The sequence below is a fragment of the Marmota marmota genome, unplaced genomic scaffold, assembly GCF_001458135.2.
Source record: "Marmota marmota marmota unplaced genomic scaffold, marMar, whole genome shotgun sequence".
In the NCBI taxonomy this organism is placed as follows: domain Eukaryota; kingdom Metazoa; phylum Chordata; class Mammalia; order Rodentia; family Sciuridae; genus Marmota; species Marmota marmota.
Window position 1 is genome coordinate 37459415 of NW_026000082.1, and position 25441 is coordinate 37484855.

At 51.9% G+C, this 25441-nt stretch overlaps 1 protein-coding gene and 1 long non-coding RNA gene across 4 annotated transcripts; one reads left to right on the top strand and one right to left on the bottom strand.

Annotated features, from left to right (window-relative positions):
* Positions 1 to 453: 453 nt before the first annotated feature.
* Positions 454 to 1507, bottom strand: LOC125620481. Its single transcript, XR_007352181.1, has 2 exons — positions 1133 to 1507; positions 454 to 895 (listed from the first exon to the last, which is right to left on the bottom strand). It is a non-coding gene; the product is annotated as an uncharacterized LOC125620481 (long non-coding RNA).
* E2f2 (E2F transcription factor 2) lies at positions 932 to 24570 on the top strand. 3 transcript variants are annotated; one of them, XM_048816095.1, is made up of 7 exons: positions 932 to 1252; positions 6977 to 7082; positions 10195 to 10408; positions 11373 to 11531; positions 12732 to 12846; positions 14656 to 14848; positions 21492 to 24570. In XM_048816095.1, the coding sequence occupies exons 4-7, from the start codon at positions 11446 to 11448 to the stop codon at positions 21755 to 21757; spliced, it is 660 nt and encodes a 219-aa protein (XP_048672052.1). In that variant the 5' UTR covers positions 932 to 1252; positions 6977 to 7082; positions 10195 to 10408; positions 11373 to 11445; the 3' UTR covers positions 21758 to 24570. The 3 variants fall into 3 exon arrangements, with proteins under 3 accessions (XP_048672052.1, XP_048672053.1, XP_048672051.1); XM_048816096.1 differs by lacking the exon at positions 932 to 1252 and adding an exon at positions 6526 to 6882 and having other exon boundaries at positions 10195 to 10414; XM_048816094.1 differs by lacking the exons at positions 932 to 1252; positions 6977 to 7082 and having other exon boundaries at positions 10200 to 10414; positions 11375 to 11531.
* The last annotated feature ends 871 nt before the right edge of the window (positions 24571 to 25441 follow it).

Genomic DNA, 25441 nt, shown 5'->3' on the forward strand with positions numbered 1-25441 from the left:
TGCTTAGGGCCTCATCATTGCTGAGGCTGGCATTGAACTCACGATCCTCCTGCCTCAGCCTCCTGAATTGCTGGGATTACCACTGTGCCCAGCCTCAGAATACAATTGTGTACAAGACACAATCTGTACTCTGGACCCTCACTCCAGCTGTGCCTTTGGTGGAATAAACAGGACTCCGGAGCTGGATTGTCTGATTCCACTGTCAGTTTTCAAATCAGTGAATCTCTCTGTATGACCTTGGGCATGTGACCTAGCTTCTCAGCCTCTCCACCTTTACCACAAAGATAATCATTGCTCTTCCCAGGATTGTTGGTGTAAATTAAATAAAACAACACATTTAACGGTCTAGCATGGTGCTTGGCATACAGTAGACACTCAGTAGATGTTAGTTTTCCCTATGAAGAGGCATAAATGTTGGGATCTATGTCTTGGCCCCCCCCCCCATTCTGCCAATTAAAGTTACTGGTTCCTGGCTTTCATTTTAGCAGAAAGAGGGATATAAATGTATACAATACAGTCCAACCACACAAACTAACAAAGACCCCGTGTCCTGGGAAATGCACTGCAGTGTCTAGGCTCAGATCTGGACTCCAAGCCAAAACATTTTTCCCCATCCCCAGGGAACCCGGGCCCATTTCTCAATGCACTATGAGCTGCTCAGTCCTGTGCTGTGTGTCTGGTAACCTCCCTCAGTCTCAGTTTCGTGGGCTGCTGCAGCGGGCCTACAGGGACAGGAGCAGGTGTCGTGGCCCCTTTAAGCTGTAAAGCTCGTGTTGCAATCGCGGCTTCTAAGGCCGGTCCTTTCCGGGGGGCGGAGCCTGAGCGTGTTGCAGCAGCCAACCAAAGCGCCGCATTTTCCGCGGGAGATCTGAATTTCGCGGCACGCAGATTGGCGCTAAAAAAAAAGAGAGAAGAAAAAAGAGACTGAGAAAGGCTTGGGGACCAGAGAGCGAGCCGAGAGCGAGTCGGGGCTCTCAGGGCCCCTTCCGCGTCCGAGCACACCGCGTCTCTGGCCGAGCCCGTAGGCACCCGAGGCTTCTCCCCGGAGCGGGCCAGACCCCAGGCGCCCCAAGGCCTTCGGGTNCCGCCCGGCCTCAGCAGCCCCCAACTCTGCCGGGCCACCACCACCTACCACACCTCGCTGTACCCGCAGACGGTGCCTCCTGCCGCGGCACCTAGCACCTGCCTCGACGCCACTCCCCACGGACCCGAGGGCCAAGTTGTTCGATGCGTGCCGGCAGGCCGGCTGCCGGTAATGCTGGGGACCCCCACTGCTTCTCCCTGTGCTTTCTGGGTGGGGAAAAGGAGGGAGGAGCTCCTGAGATTCAGTTTTGAGCGAAGCAGGTTGAATTTGGGGGAGGGAGAGATGAACTTTCAGTTTCCAGAATTTTTTTTGCCCCTAATAACTGAGGGGGAAAAAAACAACCCCATCATTTTCGGAGTTCGGATGAAATCGTCTTATCCACTGTCGTGGGGTGTGCTGAGCACTAAATTGGGAGTCTGGAGACCCAATCCAATGTCCCTAGTGCACTGGGTGACTGGAGAAGTAACTCCACAAGGCACCCAACATTGCCACTGTTCATTCATTTCTTTATTGTACTGGGCACCTGCTACTTGTCCTCAGGGCTTGGCCTGGGGATACCTTGGGGACTTAAGGCAGGAGTACATGTCTGGTGGCTCTCTCAGACCCAGCCTGGCTTGGACAGACTCCAGACTGTCCCTCCAGCCAACTCCTTCCCAGGTATATGCCCTAGGTCTTTCCCCAGTCTTTGCTCCCAGATAGGCAGTGGCAGATGCAAATGCAGGCAGCCCCCAGGGTTCCTGTTCAGCTGGGCTATGCCCTCATGTCCCTGCTCGAGGCCAGGGAGGGTCCAAAGTATGGTGGCATCCAGCAGCATGGGGTGTGTTTGTGGGAGTGGAATTCCTGGAGCCAAACAACCTTAGTCTGGGGGTGGAGTGGGAAAGGGCCTGGGGGACTGGTGACAGGGCGGGGTTAGGGAAGCCTGTTTTTTTAGTCCTGTCACTAATTCACCGTGTGTATTTGAGTCTGGGCCTCAGTTTCCTCTTCTTGAAAATGCATGTGTGCCTGTAGTAGCTCTGGGGCCAGCTCACCTTGGGTCACTTTTGGTTTTAGAAGCTTGCTCCAGGGAGGGAAAGTGGGGGTGTTGTAGTTGGCTTAGTTGTGGTTGTAATAAGTTTGGGTGTCCCCCACTCCCAGGCCTCTGGTGAGAGCTGTGCCAATCAGCAAGCATGGATCCCTGGCCATCTCTTACTGTAGGAAGAGTCCCAATTCCTGCTACTGGAATCAGGCTTGGCTTTGCCTCCCCAGAACCCCTTCCTGCCCGTTAGTTCCAACAAGGAGGGCAGGAAGCAGGTATGCTATCATCCTCACTTTATAGGTCAAGCACCTGAGAATATCTTTCAATGTCTTGTGTTCAGTATTTTATACTTTAAAATATTCTTGTAGCCTATGAAGTAAGTGGGATTAGTAGCTCCATGCTACAGGGGAAACTGAGGGTCAGAGAGGGGATGTGACCTGTCCAAGGTCATAGAGGGAGATTGCGTAGAGTGACCTGACCCACAAGTCATCTTCCTATACAGCCTTGACTTTCTCCAGTACTACCAGAATTAGATAGAAGGGCCAGTCTCTCCTCTGGCCAGCTGCTTTCAAACTCAGAGTTTCAGTAACAGCTGTGGTTTTGAACTACTTTGAATGCTCCCAGAGGATTCCAGACTGCATCTGTCTGAAACTCCCTCCAGGAGGGGCTCAGTGATCTTGGCAAGGACAGCTCTCTTTTATTCAATGCCTCTCATATGCCAGATACTGCTTGGCACTCTTCAAAATCATCATCTTGGTCAAGATACCCAGGATGAGGCACCTTGAAGGTAAGGAAATTGAGCAGAGTAGTGAAGTCACTTGCCCAAGTTACGAGCCAAGGAGTCGGGGAGTCTGCTTACATAGATACCTCTAGAGGCCTGCCAGGTCCAGAGCCCCCTCTCCTGTGGGTTCCCAGTTGCCCAGGGCCTCAGCCCCATAGGCAGGCCTGCCCCCTGCTTACTTATTTTACAAGGGTGTGACCCGAAGCAGCTCCAAACCCAACCCTGGGTGTGGCTGCCTGCTTTGTGGCCAGGCTGCAAAGTGCAGGGTGAGCAGGATTTGTTGGGGAGCTGTCCTTTAAAGGGTTGGCAACCAAGATGGAGGGCAGGATGAAGGCTAGACCCCAGGTCTGCCTGTTCCCTGTGCAGTGTTCTTGCCACCACTTGGAGAAGACTCAGGAGATAGTCCTTCATCGAGTCCCTCCTCTGGCTAGGCACGTGATATTCTTCTGTTTCTGCTCTTCAGGGACCTAGGGGGATTCTGTAAGATTCTGCAATGGTTCTCTGGTCGTTTTGTCTATATTTTTCAAATTTCCTCTGAAAGCCGTAAAAGAAAATAAACTTTTTATTTATTTACTTTTTGAGGTGGTCATGGGGTCTGGCTATGTTGCCTAGGCTGGCCTTGAACTCCTAGGCCCAGGCAATTCTCCTGCCTCAGCCTCCTGAGTAGCTGGGACAATGGGTGTGTGCCATGCTGCAAAGGCTGAAAACAAACCTTTTATTGAGCTGCACAAAGCAGATCAGAAGGGGAGAGGTAGGCTCAGAGGGGTGAGGCCATGACACCCTAAGTCCCCATCTGTCTAGCTACCAGGTGGCACTGATGGGGGCTGAAAGTGAGGCTCAGCCCCTTACATGTGCTTCTGCGCCTCACTGTCTAACTGAGGGCTTGGGAGAGACTTGGCTCCACTCTGTGTGACCTTGGGCAAGTCACTTCCCCTTCTGAGCCTGAGTTTCCTTTCCTTGATGCCAGTAAGAGGCTTGGCCTGGGGCTTCCGGTAGGTCGCTGTGTTGCTTCCTATAGGTCACTATGTCTTCTCTCTGAGGTTTGGCAGGATGTATTTGAATTCTAACCAGGTTAAAGGGGCTGTCAAAGACGTTGAAGTAGGAACCTTGCTGGCCTCTGGGTGTGCTCACAGACCTTTGCTTTCCTTGGCCCCTCACTGCTATCTCTTTCAGCTCACCCTTGAACTTGGCCCTTGCTGGTACCTTAGTGCCGGCAGCTGCTCTGGGTGAGCACTGGCCTGAGCAGGCAGAGCGCTTTTGCTGCACCCTCTCGCTCACTCCTCAGTAGAGGTGGAGTGGACTGTCTCCATTGTACAGGTGGCCCAAGAGGCCAACTGACCCTGTAGCTCACCCAGCTAATAAGGGGGAGGCCGGGCTGTACACCAGGTTGGTGTGCCCCAGTCCTGTGATCAGCCTCTCTCTGGGATTATCCTCTGTCACCTCAGTTCTGCAGGCTCAGCCCAGTCACATGCTGACTTCTGGGCAGTGCCTATAGGTGTCAGGGAGGTGTCCCAGGGTGGGGGGCATGGCTCCTTAAGGACCCTGGGAGTAAGGATTTTGGTCAGGGGGATTAAGAGAAGGGAGGGGGCCCGTGTGTGTGTGTGTGTGTGTGTGTGTGTGTGTGAGAGAGAGAGAGAGAGAGATGGGGGCCAGCTATGCCGGCCTTGGCCCCATTCCAGCAAACCTGGGAGAATGTATGTGGCATTAAGCTGACGCAGCCTTGCACAGCCCTAGGGTCAGACAGACCTGGTTTGAACCCTGACTCTGCCTTTGTCTGTGTGAGCATGGGCACGTGCCTTAACCCTTGAGCCCACTGTCTGCCGAAGTGCCAGTCCCAGTGTTGCAGAGCTGCGGGAGCATGTGCCCAGCCCCCTGAAGGTCTCCTGTTCAGGGTCCTCTCTGCCACCTCTGGCTGTGCAGGGGTTGAGCTTCTGGTGGGGGAGGCTCTGGGCTGCCTCGGCTCCGCCTCTCTCCCTGACCTTCATATTCCTTACGAGGGATAGATGAAGGTCCTGGGGTGGACAACCTTGACCGGCTGGACAAAGGCCTCAGAGCTCACCAGCCTCAAGTCCTTCAGCCATGAAGTGGGGACCAGTGGTGTTGAGAAGGTCTAGTGAAGTGGATGTCGAGGCTTGGCTCAGGGAATGGGAGGTGCTTGGGTCTTTCTCTATGACAGGATGGGGCTAGATTCTAGAAATTTACCAGTTGAGAGGCAGATAAGGAATATTCAAGAGAGGCTTTGAGAGGAATGAGCAGGGAGGTGTCTGGGTTATGTCCGGGCCTGGGCAGGGGTGGGTGAGAGAGGGTCACATCCAGGCTCCTCCGACCAAGGAGCAGTTCCTCCACTCAGTCCAGGAGGACTTCCTGGAGTGAAGGTCTAATGGAGGAGGCAGGAGTCGGGGAGAGGAGCTGACAGCAGGAGGAGCTGTCACCCTACCCCACCCCCCACACACCTGTCAGCCCAGCTGTGCTCAGCAGCAGTTAGAAGACTCAGTCAGCCCTGCTGAGCATGACCTCACCACCAAGTGTTAAATTAAGCCCTTAAATCAAGTCGGGGTGACTCGGGACAGGGGAGGAAGGAAATGGGCCCAATGGCCCCCTGAACTTTTGTCAAGGAAGATGGTGAGCTTGAATTTTAGCTGTGGGACTGTGTATTTCCTGAATGCCTACTGTGTGCTGAGCCACAGACTGAGAATTTTACAGATGATTCCTTCTCAGTCTTTACAATAGCCCTGGAGATATTTTCTGCCGCATTTTGCAGAGGAAGAAACCGAAGCTCCTAGAAGCAGAGCATTTTCCCAGGTCACACAGTGAGCCTGAGAGGAGCGGGAGACTCCAGCTGGCTCTCTGACCTGTGTCCCAGTGCCCCAGTGCCCCTGCCCTGCCCCTGCCCAGCCCTAACCAGAAAGGAGGCCCTTTCCGGGCTGTGAGGCTCTGGGCCGGGTTGGGGCCAGTCGTGAGGAGCAGATGGGTCTGCGGTTTGATTTCCCCAGCAGGTGTTTCCCAAGCTTGGTGGGGGGATGGGGAGGGGCAGCAGGGGCCTCAGCTGCCTGTCCTTAAGACACTGGGGAAGGCTTATTGTCTGCTTCTCAGCAAAGAAAGAATAGCTGAATGTCTCTTGAGGGGACCCTGGATCCCTCAAGCCAGAGCCTGATCATGAGGGTGGGGTGTGTTTGCACTGTTTCCCAGTGTGGGTGCCTCCCTGGGGTGGGGCACCAAGCCAGGAAGTCCCTAGGGTCTGGGCGGATGCTAGGCCACACCCCGATAAGGACCAGCTGTGGGGCTGTGATGGGCACCAGCTGGCTGGGTCAGCTGTTTTTTGCAGAGGGGCTGGTCCCCAACCTGATGTGGATGTGGTTTAGGCCTCACCTACTACTTCCTCCTTTTATGTCTTCTGGGCCTAGGGTTGGGAGTAGAGGCAGCCTTGGGGCCACAGTGGTTAGGAACCCTGAGCCTCTGGCCACACAGGATTTGGTAGGGCCTCCAGTGCCTAAGCCTCAGAGATGGGATTTTCTTTTCTTTTTTTTGGGGGGGGGGAGGGTATGAAATTGAACCCAGGAGCACTTAACCATTGGATCCTTTTTATTTTATTTTTTTATTATTATTTTTTTAGTATTTATTTTTTAGTTATCGGCGGACACAACATCTTTGTCTGTATGTGGTGCTGAGGATCGAACCTGGGCCGCACGCATGCCAGGCGAGCGCACTACCGCTTGAGCCACATCCTCAGCCCCTTTATTTATTTTGAGACAGGGTTTTACTCACTTGCTTGGGGACTTGCTAAATTTCGGAGGCTGGCTTTGAACTTGTGATCTTCCTGCCTCAGCCTCCCGAACTGCTGGGATTACAGGTGTCTGCTACCATGCCCAGCTCAAGAGTGGGATTTTTATTTGCCCTCAGGAAACAGGACATCCCCCTTCTGAACAATTACCTTTCAGGTCATTGATATTTCCTTACCAGTGAGTGTGGCCATGCTGCACCAGGACTCGTGGCAAACTGGAGGTAGCTGCTAGTGGCCTCTGCACCTTAGCCCCAGGTCAGGGAAAGTCTAAAGAAAGGCTGATTCTTACTGCACCTCTCTCCCTGTCTCTCCAAGGCCAAAAGGAAGCTGGACCTGGAGGGAATCGGGAGGCCAGTGGTTCCGGAATTCCGGACTCCCAAGGGGAAGTGCATTCGAGTGGATGGCCTCCCCAGCCCCAAAAGTAAGAGCTCCCGATGGGCATCTCAGGGTGGGGTGGGGGGGCAGAGGGCAGCTACCTTCCCCAAATCATCAGGAGCAATATTTGCATTTTCCGGTTTATCAAGGTTTCCTGTGTGTTCTCCACTTGATCCTGCCTAAGGCAACTTGAGATTCAGAGAGCTCAAGTGACTTGCCCAGGGTTACACAGCTAGTAAGCGGAATCAGGACTAAAGTCAACGGAAGTCCTGGCACTGCTTCCACACCACATACTGTTCCCTTGTGCCAAATGGGATGCCCGATGCTTTGAGAGACTGCTATTTTTTTAAAAGTTTTTGTATTTAGCCCGGCGTGGTGATGCATGCCTGTAATCCTAGTGGCACTGGAGGCTGAAGGCAGGAGGGCTAAATATGATTCAAGGGGACATGAAGCTTGGATCAATCTAGCCTCTGCCACCTATGAGGTTTCTTTTGTGTTTGTTTTTGGGTACTGGGGATTGAACTTAGCGGCACTCCATCACAGCCCCAGCCCTATTTTGTATTTGATTTAAGAGACAGGGTCTCACTGAGATGCTTAGCACCTCACTTTTGCTGAGGCTGGCTTTGAACTTGCAATCCTCCTGCCTCAACCTCCCAAACTGCCTGGATTATAGGTGTACATCACTGCACCTGGCTTGGGTTTTTTGTTTTGGTACTGGGGATTGAGCCCAGGGACACTTTACTACTGAGCTGCATCCCCAGCCATTTTTTTTTTTAATATTTTTTATTTTGAGACAGGTCTTGTTAAGTTGTTTAGGGTCTCGCTTAATTCTGAGGCTGGCCTCGAACCTGTAATCCTCCTTCCTGAGCCTCCCGAGTTTCTGGGATTACAGGCATGCACCACTGTGCCTGGCTACCAGTAAAGTTTTTAAGATCCTGAGAGTGCCCAGATGGAGACTTCCAAAAGCTAAATTAGAGGGGATTTCAGTCTCTTGAGATTTCAGTGCATAGTCTTGTTAAATTGGCATTTTAAGCAAGTGTTTGTGAGAAATACTAGTTTTTCCAGAGAAATAATGAAAAAGGTATGTAACTAGGTGTGTGTTAGTCAGCTTTTTGTCACTGTGACCAAAATACCCAACAAAAACAATTTAAGGGAGGAAAAATTTATTCTGGGCTCATGGTTTCAGAGGTTCAGTCTATGGTCAGCCCACTCCATTGCTCTGAACCCGAGGTCAGGCAGAACATCAGGGCAGAAGGGTGTGGTGGAAGGGCACTGCCTGGCTCATGACAACCAGGAAGCAACTAGAGAGAAAGGGGAAGTGGCCACAGGGAAGGTGAACCCTTCTAGGATGTGCTCCCCGTGCCCCACCTCCTTCAACCACACCCTGCCTACCTACAATTACCACCCAGTTAGTCTCTTCAAACTGGGATGGACCGATTGGGTTACAGGTCTCACAAGCTAATCATTTCACATGTGAATATTCCTGCATTAACACAGGAGCTTTGGGGGGACACCTCATATCCATACCATCATAAGGTGGGTCATGTGAGGAATCTGAGAATCCAGGCAGGGCTCTAACTTGACTGGTCACTCTTCTTCTGTGAACCTTAGTCATCTTATCTGTAAAATGAGATATTACTAGATCAGGAATGATGTGAAAGGTTCTTCTTCAATTGATTGGTAGAGGCTGCCCAGAGCACTGTATTGAAGGATTCTAAATTCAGCAGGATTAGTGAAAAACTGTGCTGACCAATTAGCGATGTCTGCCATGAGCACAAAACCTACTAAAACAGTCTGTATGCCAAACACGTGCTACCTGTGCATTAAAGAATTCTGCAGTCCCCTTCCCCAGGAATCTGAGGCTCTCTAAAATTCAGGTTCCAGAACTAGTTTGACCACTCTCTTGCTATGTGACTTGTAAGTCACTTGATTGCAAAAGGCCCCTTATGGTTTAAGATGCTGCGGCTGAGATATGGTCTTGTGACATCTATTTCATTGAGAAAGGGATTTTTTTTTCCATGAATTGCCCTATTTGGTGTTGTATGACTGATTCCCTCAGATAACCACTGGGCTACCCATGGAAAGAGAAGGCCAATGTGTGTCTATAAAAATGATCTCAAAGGGCTGGGGTTGTGGCTCAGTGATAGAGCGCTTGCCTAGTATGTGTGAGGCACTGGGTTCGATTCTCAGCACTGCATATAAATAAATAAAATAAAGGTCCATTGACAACTAAAAAAATATTTTTAAAAAATGTTCTCAAAGTCAGGTTTGTCTCCAGGCACAGTGGCACTTGCCTGTAATCCCAGTGACTTTGAAGACTGAGGCAAGAGGATTGCAAGTTTGAGGCCAGCCTCAGCAAATTAGGGAGACTGCGTTTCAAAATACAAGGACTGGTGCCAGGCGTGCTGTAATCCCAACAGCTTGGGAGGCTGAGATAGGAGTATTGCAAGTTCAAAGCCAGCCTCAGCAACAGTGAGGCGCTAAGCAACTCAGTGAGACCCTGTCTCTAAATAAAATATAAAATAGGGGGTAAGAAAAAAAGAAGGACTGGGGTGTTGCTTAGTGGTAAAGCACTCCGGCTTTACTCCCCAATACTGAGAAGGAAAAGAAAAAGAACCCCAACAAATTCAGGTTTGCCATTCTCTCCCTACAGTAAATTTAAATTCTTGGCTTAACTGGTAGGATAGGGTAATGGTTAGGAAGGAAGATTGGAGCCAAACTGCCTGTATTAGAATTCCAGCTTCTCCACTTTCTAGCTCAGGGAGCTGGTGACTTAACCTGTTGGTGTCTTTGTTTTCTCGTCTACATCATGAGGATCCGTGCACACCAACCTGATGTGTCCTAAGGATTACCTGTATTCACGTATGGAAAGTGCTGGCCACAGTGACCTGCACATAGCAAGCAGCCGTAGTTGATACAGCTGCTCTGAGCTGTGGTGGAAAGGGGCTCTTCCAGTCTGGACAGTTCCCCCTGATACCTACTATTTTGCTAGGTATCAGTTTCCCTGCCTGAACAAGAGCGGTGAACAAGTCGCTACCTCACAGTGTGCTGTGGACTGGAAAGTGGGTGACAGAGGGTGGTACTTAGTGGGTGCAGATCGGTGGAGAGTCCCCAGGCTGGTCCTCCCGGAGCTGTGAGTGGGCCTCTCTCCTTCTCAGCCCCCAAGTCCCCCGGGGAGAAGACTCGGTATGACACATCGCTGGGGCTTCTCACGAAGAAGTTCATTTACCTCCTGAGCGAGTCTGAGGATGGGGTCCTGGACCTGAACTGGGCTGCTGAGGTGCTGGATGTGCAGAAGCGGCGCATCTACGACATCACCAACGTGCTGGAGGGCATCCAGCTCATCCGCAAGAAGGCCAAGAACAACATCCAGTGGGTGTGAGTGCCTGGGCCGGGCGGGTCAGCACCGTCCAGAGGGTACACTGCAGTGGGCGGAGCCAGGGGCAATAGCCAATGGGTGTGATTATCAGGGGGAGCTGAAAGGAGCATCCAATGGGCGCAAGGGCAGGTTAACATGTTAGGGGCGGAGCCAAAGTGTCTGAGCGCGGGATGGAAGAGCGCTAGTGCTTGCTGGAGTGATAGAATAAGGGTGGGGACAGTGGAGAAAGATTGCTAGGAGGTGTAAAGGTCTGCAAGGACCCCAGACCCTTCCTTGTGTCAGGGATATCAAGATTCTCACCTCTGGGCTGGGGATGTGGCTCAAGCGGTAGCGCGCTCGCCTGGCATGCGTGCAGCCCGGGTTCGATCCTTAGCACCACATACAAACAAAGATGTTGTGTCCGCCAAAAACTAAAAAAAAAAAATAAATATTAAAAAATTCTCTCTCTCTCTCTTTCTCTGTCTCTCTCTCTCTCTCTTTAAAAAAAAAAAAAAAAAAGATTCTCACCTCTTAGTTCTGGAAAGTCCCCTGGGCGCTGAGTAGGTGTAACCCACGTTGCTCTTCCCATTCTGTAAGGTCTTAAAGGACAGACCTGCAGCCCCTGGCGTGAACCCTAAGAAAGCCCTAGCAGGGCCGGCAGGACTGAGGCCACTCCAGTTCATTTGGGAAAGGCTGGAGCACAGGGATGGACAGAATGGAGCGCTCTCCAAAACTGGCAATCAGGCCTTCACTTGTTCTCCCTCGCCCATCCTCAAGCCTCGAGTTCCAATCCACAGCCGTTCCCTGGGAGTGTGCATGACCGCTAATGTGCACAGCCCAGGGGGACACCCTTGCTGGCTATGTGACCAGCCTTGTCCTGGAGTTTTGCCCACTCCGCTGGTGCGGCTCCGTGCAGCTCTGGGGTTGGGGCTCCCTGGATGGGGTTGATACTGACACTGGAGACTGCTCTGTTCCCAGAGGCAGGGGACTGTTTGAAGACCCCACTCGGCCTGCGAAGCAGCAGCAGCTTGGGCAGGAGCTGAAGGAGCTGATGAGCAAGGAGCAGGCGTTGGACCAGCTCATCCAGAGCTGCTCCCAGAGCTTCAAGCACCTGACCGAGGATAAAGCCAACAAGAGATATCCTGTTTGCGGTGGGAAGGGGTCGGGCTGCCTGTTGACAGCTGTTCAGGTGTTGCAGCACCTCCCTGCAGGGATTGATTCTGTCGTCCTAGGGGTTCTATAGATCTGTTTCTTCCTTTCTTAGGCTTTCTTCTCGAGCCTATTAAAATTACTTTCTCATTAGAAATAAGCCAAGTCGGGCTGGGGTTGTGGCTCAGCGGTAGAGCACTTGCCTAGCAGGTCCAAGGCCCTGGGTTCGATCCTCAGCACCGCATAAACATAAATAGAGATATTGTGTCCAACTTAAAAAAAAAATAAGCCAAGTGCATTTCTAAGTTGCTGATCCTGGCCTGGAACTCGGTGATCCTTCTGCCTCAGTCTCCCAAGTAGATGGGGCCACAGGCAGGAACCACCATACCAGCTAGTACATTCCTTTAAGTCTAGAAAACAGAAGTGAGCTTCCACCTTCATGTAGCCATTGTTCCTTCACTCTTCAGCTGTGTGTGTTATTTCAACAGTTGTGTGCCCCTGTACATTGTACGTGTTATCTAGGTTTTCTCCACTTGGTATATCTATTACCATAGATATCTTTCTATGTTACATATCCTTCCTAAACTGTTTGGCTGACCCATGTGAAACCTTTGGTATTTGACCACTTTTTAATCTTCGAAGAAGAAATTTCATATGGTTCAACTTATTTATTTAGGTACTGGGGAATTGAACGCAGGGCTACTCTACCACTGAACTACATCCCCAGTTCTTTTTAATTTTATGTTTTGATTTGTTTTGGTTTGGGTACTGGAGATTGAACCCAGGGCCTTGCGCATGCAAGGCAAGCACTCTACCAACTGGGTTATATCCCCAGACCCTTAATTTTTTGTTTTGAGATGGAGTCTTATTAAGTGGCTTAGGGCCTCACTGAGTTGCTGAGGCCAGCCTTGAACTTGTGATCCTCCTGCCTCAACCTGGAATCACCTGGGATAAAGTAGCATTTTAAGATGATTTTTTTTTTCTCTCCATTTGCTTTCTAATGGGATTCAGGGTGGCTTGTGATATTGAAGAGCAGAGGATGCTTTTGAGGTATTTCTGAGATGTTTAAAGAGTTTTGAGAAGGTGATTTTTGGAGGCTTTGGAGAGGTGGGTGGAGGCCCTGCCTGGGGGACTGGAGGTGTCACTTCTGACCAGGCAGTTACTTTTCTTGACTCTCCCTGCCCCTACACTGGCCTATGTGACCTACCAGGACATCCGCGCCATGGGCAACTTTAAGGAACAGACAGTGATTGCTGTCAAGGCCCCTCCACAGACGCGACTGGAGGTGCCCGACAAGGCTGAGGTGAGAGGGCGAGCATGCGATGAAGAGCCAAGTGGGACGGCCCAGGCGGCTCTCTGGACTCTGTCCCTGGCACTGCCCAGCCCCAAGTTATGCTGTTCCATGCTGGTGCCCACGGCAGTATTGGTAGCCTCCAAGCTGGGGCAGAAATGGCAGAAGCTGGAAAGGGCAACAGAGACAGAATTCTAGCCTGAGGAAATCTGTCCCTCCAGAGGCTCTGTTCTGTCTGCATCCCACCTGCCCTGGGTTCCTCCTCATATGCATGTGTGGGCCCACATGCCACCATGTTAGTACTCACAAAAATTCTTTCCTGCGGACTGTGTGCTCCCAGGTTCAAGATTAAAATTTCTGTGTGTGTGTGTGTGTGTGTGTGTGTGTCTTGGAGATTGAACCCAGGGGTGCTTTACCACTGAGCCACGTTCCCAACACTTTTTAAAATTTTGAGACAGGGTCTCACTAAGTTGCTGAGACTGGCCTTGAACTTGCTTGCATTCCTCCTGCCTCAGCCTCCTGAGTAGCTGGGATTACAGATGTGCACCACGGTGCCTGGCAAGATCAAAATTCTTAACTCTCCCTATGAGGTATCTGATGCCCTGACCCCAGCTGACCTGCCAATCTCTGCTTCCATGCCTGCCCCATCTGCCTTTGTTTTGGCCACAGTGACTTATGAGCAGTTTCCTACCACACAAAGCACATCTTTATGCAAGACCTTCACACATGCCATTCTCTGCAGCTGCAGTGCTCCTCTCTCTGCCTGGTTTTCTGCTACTTATCCTCAGGTCTCAGCTTGAACATGAGTCACTTCCTTGAGGAAGTGTTCCCTGGTCACCCTCTGACCTCATAGCCGCCTGTGCTTTCCCCAAACACTCAACTCTCCATTCCCTGGGAGGTATCTGGCATGATGGCATGATCGCCTCCTGCTTCGTCTGTTAGAGTGTAGGCTTCATGAGAGAACAGTTTGTGTGCCTTGTGTCTGCAGCCCAGGGTCTGGCACATACGGAGGGCTCTACAAGGGATTTGATTGAAGGAAGAAGTGGAGGCTATAGGGTTAATGAAGGCCTCATTCCTCCCTTGGAGGAGCTCAGGACCTCGTGGGGAAGAGACTCAAGCAAACAGTGGTGCTGTCATTTGTAACTGAAGATGGGCTTCAAGGGCAGAATGTTCAGAGGAAGCATCCTGGGGGGTGACAGTTGAACTGGGTCTTAAACACTAAGCAGGTTTTGGAGCTGACCATGTGCCTGAATGGAGTGTGTGTAGACACTCACAGGTTTTGTTTTTGTTTGTTTTTATTATATTTTTTACTTGTAGATGGGACACAATACCTTTGTCTTTATTTGTTTGTTTGTTTTTAATGTGGTGCTGAGAATCAAACCCCGTGCCCCACAAATGCTGGGCAAGTGCTCAGCCACTGAGCCACAACCCCCAGCCCGACACCCACAGGTTTTGTTGCAGGTGTGTGGTGGGGAAGGGCTGAGGCCTTGTGGCAGGACTGTGTCACTCTGCCTTTCCACGCTGCATCACAAGCTCAGCCACTTGAGCTGGGGAAGGGCGCTCCCCCAAAACCACATGACCTGAGGCTGGGGAGGGGGACTTCCCAAAGGAAAGCCAAGGTGCTCTTCCTGAAAACAGACCTGGGGTCTGACAGCCAGAACAGCGCCGCCCGCCGCAGGCCAGGCAGGGTGCACGTGGAGCCCGGAGTTTGAGCTTCCGCACGTGGACAGTGGTAGCCACATGTGTCCCTGCAGTCACACCAACCCATACATCAGTGTCCAGCTGCCCAGGGCCATGAGCTGCCTTCTCTTCCTCCTCCAGGAGAACCTGCAGATATATCTGAAGAGCACCCAAGGGCCCATTGAAGTCTACCTGTGCCCGGAGGAGGTGCAGGAGCCGGAGAGTCCTGCCAAGGAGCCCCTCCCCTGCACCTCCGCCCTCAGCCCCAGCCCTGACTGTGCCCAGCCCAGCAGCAGCACTGACCCTGCCATCTTGGAGCTTGAGTCATCCTCAGGTAGGGCCCTCTGCGCAGAGAGACGGAGGTGGGGGAGCAGCTGGCCTTGGTCTCTTCTGCCGCGTCTGCCTTTGTTGGATGCCCATTCTCTCCAGCAGCTGGGGGTTGGGTTGCCTCCCCAACATATGTGCACTGCACTTTGTGCTGAGGAAGCACCGGGCCACCACTCACTGGGGAGCCAGTGCTGTTCCCAGGCCCAGGAGGGCTTGGATCTGAACCCAGCTCTGTTGCTTTCCAGCTGTATGCATTGGGCAAGTTATTGAAGCTCTGTTGGCCTTGACTTCATCATCTGTAAGAAGTTGGGCACAAGAATTAATGACAGCTAGTTCCTGGGGCCAGCCCAGGGCTCTCTCCGCAGGCAGAGAGTCAGTCAAGGAAGAGGCCCTTGGCTGGAGGGGCTCACCCTTGACTGGAAGGTGAGAGGTGCAGTTGGTGACACTGATGGGACATTTCCAGGGAGCAGAGAGAGAGGGTAAATCCCCCGGAGGGTGGAAGGCCTCAGATGCGGAGCCAGAAAAGGGCCCTGTTGCAGGATGGCTTTTGTGTTACTGGCGCACACAGCCGGCTGGACCGCCAGGATTCCTCAGGGCCACGTGAGCCAGTGGTTTACTGTTTGTTTTCTTAGGAGAATTCCTTCAGGTAGAACCCTAGGGTTTCGATAAAGGCAGAGCTAGAACTGGTCTGATGGGCATCTGGTGGGGTGTTCTGCAGAACGCAGGTTGGATTCCATTTCTCTAACTCTAAGCTTGACAGACTATTGCCTGCAGATCAGATCTGGCCTGCTGATATATGACCCATGGGCTAAGAATAGTTTTTATTTTTTATTTTTTTTCTTGTGATGCTGGGGATCAACCCCAGGGCCCTGTGCAAACTAGGCAAATGCTGTACCGCCTAGCTATATTCCCAGTGTTAACATTTTTAGAGTTGGGGAGGTACAACTGCGTTACAGAGACACAAGTGTCCTGAAAAGCCTAAAATGCTATCCAGTCCTGTAGAAAGTTTACTGACCCTGATCTATCAACCCTTCATTTTAGACGTGAGTAAACTAAGGCCCAGAGAGAGCAAGTGGTTTCCCTAAGGTCACACAGCAAGTTGATGGCAGAAATGAGACAAGAGCCATACTCTCACCTCTTCTCTAATGATCTCCCTTCTGTTTGTTGGCCTTGTCCGGGAGCCAGGCTTCTCCGCATGCCGGCCATCTGTTCCTCTGGGCACCTCCCCAGTGCCTATCTCCTACCCCAGGCTCGTGCCCCACCCTGTCTTCCCTCCTCCTGTTCTGCCTTCTCACTTGTCTGTTGGCATGAGCACAGTTCCCCAAAGGGAGAACCACCTGAGTGGTACAGCAGTGTCCCCCGAGACCCTGTGTAGAGGCGATGACCCCACAGTGTAAGGAAGGGCAAAGCTTTGACCTCAGTTCACAGGTCAAGATCTCAGGAGTCAAGGCTCACGGAGCACAGCCGGGGAGCCAGTCCTACTCCAGGTGGCGTGCAATGGCTACCCCTCACCTTGTCACCTGGCTTCATAGTCCCGTCCCTGTGAAGGTTGGAGGAGGAACACACAGTCCGGGTTCTGTCCTGAAGTGGAGTCATTTTGAGGGCTCAGCACCAGAGGCCAGAACCAAAGTGGAGGCCACAGCAATGTTGGCTCTTGGGTCCTGGCCCTGTTCTGTCACCCCCAGGGGGAATTGCCAACCCTCTGCGGCCTCCGTGACCCTCATCTTAGAAGGGGTGGGACAAGAGTTGCTCCTAAGGCCCCTCCAGGCTCTGACGCTCTGAGGAAAACCTCCAGGTAGCTGACGACACAGGGTCGGAGGCTGGGAGATTTGGGTTTGAGACGGTACCTCACCTCTGAGTGACTTGGTTCCTGTAGGAGAGTCACTTTAACTTCTCCAAGCCTCGGTTTCCAATCTCTGAAATAAGGACGCTTAAAATTCCCTTGGGGCCAGCTCTGGTGTCTCTGGTCTGCACTTGTGGCCCCAGCTTCTTGGGAGGCCTGGGCCACACAGCACAACTCTGTCGCAAAACAGAAGAAACAAGGCCTGGCATGGTGGGGCACGCCTGTAATCCCAGGACACACCTAGGAAGGAGCCAGGTCCCACCTGTGACACAGATGTCCCCACGTCTTATCTCAGTTACTGCTTCTAGTAAGAGGTATGGCTGGGGTCTGAGCCCACGTCGTTCTTGTTCCCAAGCCAGGCTTCTTCCTATAAGAGCCCCAGTGGGCTGAACAGACGTTGGGGTTTGTCTGTGGGTCTTCCTTCTTTCTTTCCTTCCGTCCTGGGGATTGAACCAGGGGAACCCTTCCACTGGACCCCTTCCCCAGCCCTGTGTACTTTTCATTTGGAGACGGGGTCTCTCTAAGTGGCCAAAGCTGGTCCTCCTTCCTCAGCCTCCACGTAGCTGGGATTACAGGTGTGCACCCTGTCAATTTTTTTAACTCAAATTTTATTGACTTCTCTGGGCCTGGTTTCCTCATCTGAAGTAGAGGTGACAGCATTGCCTCCTTCAGGGATGCGTGGGTGTCGGAGGAGGTGGGACTCACCGTGCCTCACCTGGAGAGTGGAGCAGGCCACCTGCAGGCCACCGCCTGGGCTTTCTGCAGGCCGTTGTTCCTTGGCGCCCTGCATTCCACCGTCTCCCCCTCATTTCACGGAGGATATGTAGTCACTGTCCTCCACTTTAGAGGTGAGAAATTGGAGGCTCAGAACCATGGAGTCACTTGCCCAGATCACCCAGCCACTTAGAGGTGGGTCACGGTCTGCCCACGGTGCTGTGGTGTTTCCAAAGCTGACTTGGTCCGACCTTAAGGGATGACCGCGATGGCGCGGTTCTGAGATCAGACTCTATTTGACAGGCAGTTTCCGGGGCCCCATTCCACGTCCCTGTGTAGGAAATCACCGTCCTCCCTGAGAGGACACGGACGAGGTGTGCCAGGAAGATGGCCAGTGTGGCTGGAGGGTGGGGTGGGGTGGGGGATGGAGAGGGAGGCAGGGCGGGATGGCACAGGGTCATTTCAGCCCTGACCAGAACTTGGGTTTTACTCCAAGCCAGAGGGGAGCCATTAAGGCTTTAAGTAGGAACACAGACTTCTGAGGAAGCTCCTGCCGGGGCCAAGACCACAGCAGTGGGACGGAAGAGAAGGGCAGGGTGGGGACTGTGGTCGGTGTGGCCATGACCAGTCTCACTCCAGGACCGCAGGCTGGGGGATGGCAGGATCCTGGAGGCTTCTTGGCAGCCACAGGGCCACTGAGATCAGCTGGGGAGGAGAGTGCCACCAGAGGAGAGTCGAGGTGTGGAGGCCGGGGCCTTTGAGGGTTGGCAGGGGGAAGAGGAGGATCCAGCCAAGGAGACCCAGAGGAAGTGGCCAGAAAAGGAGAGGAAAACCAGCGGAATCTTCCTGGGAGCCAAGTCCAAACAGAGCATCGGGTGCCTCCAAATAAGTGGAGGCCAGAGAGGGGCTGGGATGCGGCTCGGGGTGGAGAGCAAGGCCCAGTGAGGCCCTGGGTGCTGTCCCCAGCCCTGGAGGGACGAGGAGAGGAGGCCAGAGAACAGAGCAGAGGATTCAGCAACATGGAGGCCATGGGTTCAGTGACCCGGTGAGCAGTAGGAATAGTGATGGAGAAGTAGAAAGCGAACAGGCTTCTCAAATACGAGAGGGAGTTTACAATGACAAGGAGCAATCAAATGGGCTAGGAGTTGGGCGGGGTCATGAGGCCAGGTACACTTTTTTTCCCCCCTTCTTCAAGTTGGCCACTTTAACCATCTTCAAGTGCAGTACAGGGTTTATTAGCACATTCTTGCTTCTGGGCACCCCTCGCTGCACCTGCTCAAAACTAATCCATCCACAAGAACTCCCGCTCGCCCCTCCCCCACCACCATACACAGTCTGTGATTTTGACTGTCCCGTGGGATCATGCGGTATTTGTCTTTTTGTGACTGGCTTATTTCACTTAATATAGCACCCTCAAGATTCCTCCATGTTATAGCATATGTCAAAATTTCCTTCCATTTGAAAAACAAAAATTTCTTTCCTTTTGAAGGCAGGATAATATTCCATTGTCTGTATACATGACACATTTTGCTCTCCGTCCATCTGTCAACAGATCCTTGGGCTGCTTCTATGTTTTAACTATTGTGAATATGTTTCCATGAGCATGAGTGGGAATGTGTCCTTGAGCCCCTGTCCCCTTTTTTTTTTTTTTGTACCAGGAATTGAACCTAGGGGTGCTCAACCACTGAGACACATCCCCAGCCCTTTTTTAATATTTTTTAGAGACAGGGTCTCACTGAGTTGCTTAGGGCCTTGTTAAGTTGCTGAGCCTGGCTTTGAACTCTTGATCCTCCTGCCTCAGGCTCCCAAGATGCTGGGATTACAGGCCTGAGCCACCGCACCTGGCTCCTGCTCTTTTTCATTTTGGGGGGTGGGGTACATATCTGAAGTGGAATTACCAAGTCCTACATCAGTTCTATTTTTATTTATTTATTTTTTGTGGTGCTGGGGATCAAACCCAGGGCCTTGTGCATGCTAAGCATATGCTTTGCCACTGAGCTACATTCCTAGCCTCTCAGGGCTTTTTTTTTGTTTTTTTCTTTTTTTCATGGTACCGAGTCTCAGACCCAGGGTCTCATGCAAGTGGTCTACCACTGAGCTCCACCTCCGACTCTTATTTTTAATTTTTTGAGAACTCACCATACTGGTTTTTTGGTTTTTGTTTTTTTTTTTTAAATATTTATTTATTTATTTTAATTCTCGGCGGACACAACATCTTTGTTTGTATGTGGTGCTGAGGATCGAACCTGGGCCGCACGCATGCCAGGCGAGCGCGCTACCGCTTGAGCCACACCCCCAGCCCCCTGGTTTTTTGCTTTATTGTTTTGTTACTGATTTTATTTTTTTAAATACACAACAGCGGAATGTATTACGATTCTTTTTTTTTTTTTTTTTTTTAAATATTTATTTTTTAGTTATCGGCGGACACAACATCTTTGTTTGTATGTGGTGCTGAGGATCGAACCCGGGCCGCACGCATTCCAGGCGAGCGCGCTACCGCTTGAGCCACATCCCCAGCCCAATTACGATTCTTATTACACATATAGAGCACAATTTTTCATATCTTTGTATAAAATATGTTCACACCAATTCATGTCTTTATACATGTGACTTTTTTCTTGCATTACAATTCTTATTACACATTTATACCACAAATTTTCATATCTCTGTATATAAAGTAGGTGGACACCCAATTCGTGTCTTCATACACATACTTTGGATAATGATGTCCATCACATTCCACCATCCTTGCTAATCCCCTGCCCCCTCCCTTTCCCTCCCTCCCCTCTTCCCTATGTAGAATTCATCTGTTCCTCCCGTGCTCCCACTCCTACCCCGTAACCATGCTGTTTTCCATAGCAATTGGACCGTCTTACATTCCCACAGTGAAGCACAAGGGTTCTGGTTTCTCCATCTGCATCCTTGCTGGCATTTGGTATTTTTCTTTTTTGATAGTAGCGTCCTAATAGGTGTAAGGAGGTATATCATTATAGTTTTTTGTTTTTTGTTTTTTGTTTGCTTTGTTTTAAACAGTACCAGGGGTTGAACCCAGGGCTGTTCTAGGAGTCACATCCCTACCCCTTTTTATTTTAAGACACCATCTCACTAAGTTGCTGAGGCTGCCCTTGAACTTGGCAGTCCTCCTGCCTGAGGCTCTTGGGTTGCTGGGATTACAGGCGTGCACCACCATGCCTGGCCCTTGTCCATCTTTAATCAGGTTTTTTTGCCTGTTGAGTTATAGGAGCACTCTGTGTAATTTCTGGATAGTAATCCCTTACCAGATCATGATTTGCAAATATTTTCTCCCATTCTATGGGTTGCTTTTTTCACTCTGTTGATCCTGTCTTTGGTGCATAATATTTTTGATTTTTTGAGCTGGGTGTGGTGGTGCATGCCTGTAATCCCAGCATCTCCAGGAGGCTGAAGCAGGATCCCAAGTTTGAGGCCAGACTTTGTCTCAAAATTAAATAAATAGAAAGGGCTGAGGGTGTAGGTCAGTGGTAGAGCACTTGCCTAGCATGTGTGAGGCCCGGGTTCAATCCTAGGTACTGCAAAAAATTTCTAAAAATATATACGAAGTTCAGTTTGTCTATTTTTTCTTCTAGTGCTTGTGCTTTTGGTATTAAACCACTGCCAGATCCAACATTATAAAGCTTCCGTTCTGTGTTTTCTTCTAAGAGTTTTAAGTTTTAGGCCTTATGTTTAGGCCTTTGATCATTTTGAGTTCATTGATGTTAGATAAGGGTCCAGCCTGATTCTTCTGCATGGGGCATCCATTTTCTCAGCATCGTTTATCAAAAAGACTGTCCCTTAGGGGAACATGCTTTTGAAAGTTATGAGTCAGGAGAGTACATCTGTGTACTGATGGGCAGGATCTAGGTGATGCCGGAAGAGGAAGTGATCTCGGAACAGGGCCTCCAAGTGAGGCGGTGGGCTGGGTGTCAAAGCTGGGGGTGGGTTTTGAGAGCGGAAACTCCACCCACCAAAGGTGAGGGCGAGAGCTGGGGGGATGCTGGAGGTTTCTGGAGTGGGGAAGGCAGGAAGGCTGTCCCGCCTGCTCGGGTCTAGGCATGACCTCTGTCTCTGTCTCCAGAACCAGCGCTGACTCCACCACAGGTGCCACTGCCACCGTCACCATCCCTTGTCCCCTTGGAGGCCACTGACAGCATGCTGGAGCTGTCGCACCCACTTCTGCAGCAGACCGAGGACCAGCTCCTGTCCCCGACCCTGGCGTGCAGCCCCCTGATCAACTTCTCCCCGCCCCTGGACCAGGATGACTACCTGTGGGGCTTGGATGGGGGAGAGGGCATCAGCGATCTCTTCGACTCCTACGACCTTGGTGACCTGTTGATTAATTGAGGGGCCGCAGCAGCCCACCCCCATCTCTACCTCCTTGCAGACAGACTGACAGGTCCTCTGCCTGCACAGGGACATTGGACACAAGGTGCCACCCTCAGGGCATGAGAGTCTCCTCTCCTTTCTGACCTCCCTGCCAGCAGAAGCTGTCTGGGGACAGGTGGAGGGTGTGGGGGAGGGGCACATGAGGGGTTGGGTCCTGTCCTTCCTCTCTGACCTCTGACCTCTCACGTGAAGGACCACAGGTGCAGGTTATTAGGTTCAGGGAAAGGCCCCGCCACCTCCTTTTGGGGGGTCATTAGGACCCTTGATTTTCCAAGAAGCACTTAATGCCCTTGTATTTATTTCAGGTTAAGTTGTGTTTATCATTCTTCCTGAGTTTTAGCAGGGAGATTGTTTTAGTTTCTGGCAAGGCTTCTCCTCAGATAGGTCCATTCCCGCCCACTGTCCAAGGGCAGGCCTTCCAGGGGCCCAGACCAATTCCCGGGTGTCCCCACAGTGGTGGACACTGGTCTCTGAGGAGTTGTCCAGTTTACCAGAAAGCTCATTGCACTTAGGCCTCATGATTATCACAAGTGCCAGGCCCTTGACCTCTCCAGCCGAGGTGTCAGCCTGGGACTCCTGGTCTTCATCTCACAGAAGGTTCCAGCGGCCATCTTGGGGCAGGAGACTCCTTTCCTAGGGAATTCCTTGCCTCTTCCTCACCTTAGAATGTAGAAGTGATCTCCCAGGGAGGCAGCAGAGAAGACTCTGAGGACAGACAGGAGTGTGCAGTGGCCACTCTGGCTGCCGTGGACACCTGAGCCCGGGGAGGCAGAGGCAGGTCGGGAGCAGGGACCTGCAGGAAGCATGGCCCCATGGCTGCTGGTGCCCTCCCCACTGTCAGGGAGCACGCACCTGTGTGCCCCATTGTTGAAGGGGATAATGTTTTAAGGACATCCCCTTCCCTCCAGTTCTCACAGATCTCTAAGGACAAAGGTGGCCAGGGCTTGGTGGCACGTTTGCTCCTTTGTGTCACTGTAATGCTGAAGGGGGTCTTCACGGCAGACCAGGCCTTGGCAGTTAACAAGATAGGTTTGTGTCACCCTTTCAGGCATGGGGACTTGAGAAGCTCTTTTGGCTTTATCTGCCCAGTCCCCCAGGGGCCTGACCATCCCACCGTGGCCCTGCAGCCTTCTCACCCAGCCCACCTGGGCTGAACCAAGGCTGTGCCTTCTGGAGAGAGGCACCCAGGTGTGGTGGTCTGAAAGACCTTCCACCCACCCTCAGGGAGCTAGGGTTCCTCAGGAGCTCAGCTGGGCAGCACTTTTTTTTTTTTTTTTTAATGTTTGTAGCATTAAGTTGATTTAAAATATGAAGTTGACTTTGTTGAGTTGAAGTTTGGGGTGTGAGCTTGAGAGTGGGGCCTAATGTGAGCTAATGCCCAGTTGGAGGCAGCTATGCTTTGTGGTTGGCTCAACTTCCTGGGCCCCCAAGTTAGCCCTCCCAGGAGTAGACAGCGGCTCACAGATACCCTTCTCTCATTTTGTATGCTTTATGGACATGGATTCGGTCTCCATTCCCCAAAACCTCACAGGGGTCTCATTAGAAGCCCACTGGAAGCCCGGGCTGGGTGTGGCTTTGGCCCCTTTCTGGGGGGTGAGGTCTGCTTTGGGGCAAGTGGGGCTGGAGGGAATGTTCCTGTCCCAAGGTCTCTGCTGGGCTGCCACTGAACCATGCACAAGCTCTGAGGACAGAGATGCTTGACCTCCATGCCTTGGGCCCTGTCTGGAGTGTTCTTCTAGAATCAAATTGCAGAAAGGGAGAAGAGGCCTGCAGGACCCATTTGGAATGAGTCGAATGCTGAAGTGTGGCCAGAGTTTAAGCTCATGTCCCCCAGGCCCATCCACGGGGCTGGACAGAGGGCCTTCCTGAGCAGCGGCCTCTGCCCACTCCTGGGCTGTCCCCTTCACACCCTGCCTGAAGGTCGAGGGTTTAAGCCTCTTTCTTGCCAGTAACCCTTGAAACCTCCTAAATTCTGTAGAGCGCTTTGAGAACGCCATTTTGAGTGTTCATTTCCTTCCAGGGCCACATGAACTTTAAAACTAGGGCGAGAGAAAAGCGGGTTTCTTTCTGAAGTAAATGATTTCTGCCAGGAAATTTCTCAGCCCCACCAGCAGCCCCTAAGTCACTCATGTCCCCAGGGATATCAAAGGCTTGGGGACTCAGGGAACTGAGTAGCATTAAGTTGTTAGTAGACTTGAAGATTCAAAGAGCTTTCCTAACGAACACCACTGAAGGTGTCAGGATTCCCATCTCCACAGTCGGTGGTCAGCTATGGCTGCAGGGAAGAGGGAGATGGCCGTGGGGTGGCTTGACTTTGTCCCTTTCCCAGCCTGTGGTGTTCTCAGCTTTGTTCTGCACAGTGTTTAGGGTTAGAGTGAATCTGGGTGCGCCAGGTACCCCAGTGTTGTGTGGCTTAGCGCATTTGAAGAGAAAGCCTTTGGGGTTGTTTGTAAATGTCTTCCGGGTTCTTGTCATTGTATCCTGAGGTCCTGCCTCATCCTGGGACCCCGTTCTCCCATGAGGGCCCTCAGTGACCAGGATGGCCACAGGCCCAGCTAGCCTACTGGCTGCTGGGCGACATGAAAAAGCCTTGCAACTGTCATTTGTCTTGAGGGTGAACTGGCCAGAGGGAACTTGGTCCCTGTGCCTGGGACTCCATGCGGGTCATTCACCTCTGGGCCACGCTCCCTGGGTCCTCCTTTTTGAGTACCAGCGGGGCCTCCTTGTGTTGAGATGTTTGGGCATTAAAGCATGGCAGCCTGGGAACTCTGGATGCTTGTCCTTGTCCTGCTTTCTGTGTTACACTCATTATCAACTGTGGGTCTGGTCCCCTGCAGGTGGGGGTGGGGTACTGTGCCAGGAGCATGTGTTTACCCGGCTGATTTCTCCCCAGAGGCAGCCTCCCCCCACCCCACCCTGGCTTATCTCCATACCTGAAATCTCAGCATCAAGACATCAAGAGGTTAGCAGCACCCAGACCTGAAATGTGACCGCCCTGCCTCCGTCACCCTCCCCTGGGCTATGCCAATGGTTTCCCTAATCTTCTCTTTGGTTTGATGCTCTCTTCCATATTGTCCTCTGCACCAGTGGTTCTGAGTGGAGTCCCCAGGCCTGGAGACAACTTAGGGGCAGGACCAGAATTCTGAGTCCTGATGAGCCCTCCGGATGGTGTTAGGGTAACTGAAGTTTGAGGGCATATGCCCTCCTCTACCCAGAGAGCTTTCCAAAGTGTCCTCAGCAGGCCCCTCTACTTAATGCTCCTCTGTTCCCTCAGGAAGAGCTTCGCTCCGTCCTTGACCTCACAGTCCACCCACCCTACCACTCCAACTCCCTTGGCCGTTCCTTCCCACCATGCACAGCCACAGGCCCTCAATATCCATGTCCCCTCTTGTGGGCGTGTACACACGCTCTTCACTGTACCCGGGATGCCCTGTGCTCCATTTCCACCAAGCAGGTGCCTGCTTATCCCCAAGGACAGGTTCAGGAGCCTTTCGGGTCTCATCATTGACACGTCCTCATTAGTGCTTCATATACAGCCTGGTTATTTATGGGCTATGGTCTGTTACGTGCTAGGCAGTGGGGAGATGGAGGTGAGACCAGCCCCCCTCAGCAGGCTTCAAGACAAGCATGATTACTAATGAC

Bases quoted from the DNA above. Each gene is read 5' to 3' on its own strand.
- E2f2 (XM_048816094.1), top strand. From the start codon at position 10,324: ATGTGCAGAAGCGGCGCATCTACGACATCACCAACGTGCTGGAGGGCA. The intron at 11,532-12,731 runs ATATCCTGTTTG...CCCTGCCCCTAC, and splicing joins GAGGATAAAGCCAACAAGAG to ACTGGCCTATGTGACCTACC. The intron at 14,849-21,491 runs GTAGGGCCCTCT...CTCTGTCTCCAG, and splicing joins GGAGCTTGAGTCATCCTCAG to AACCAGCGCTGACTCCACCA.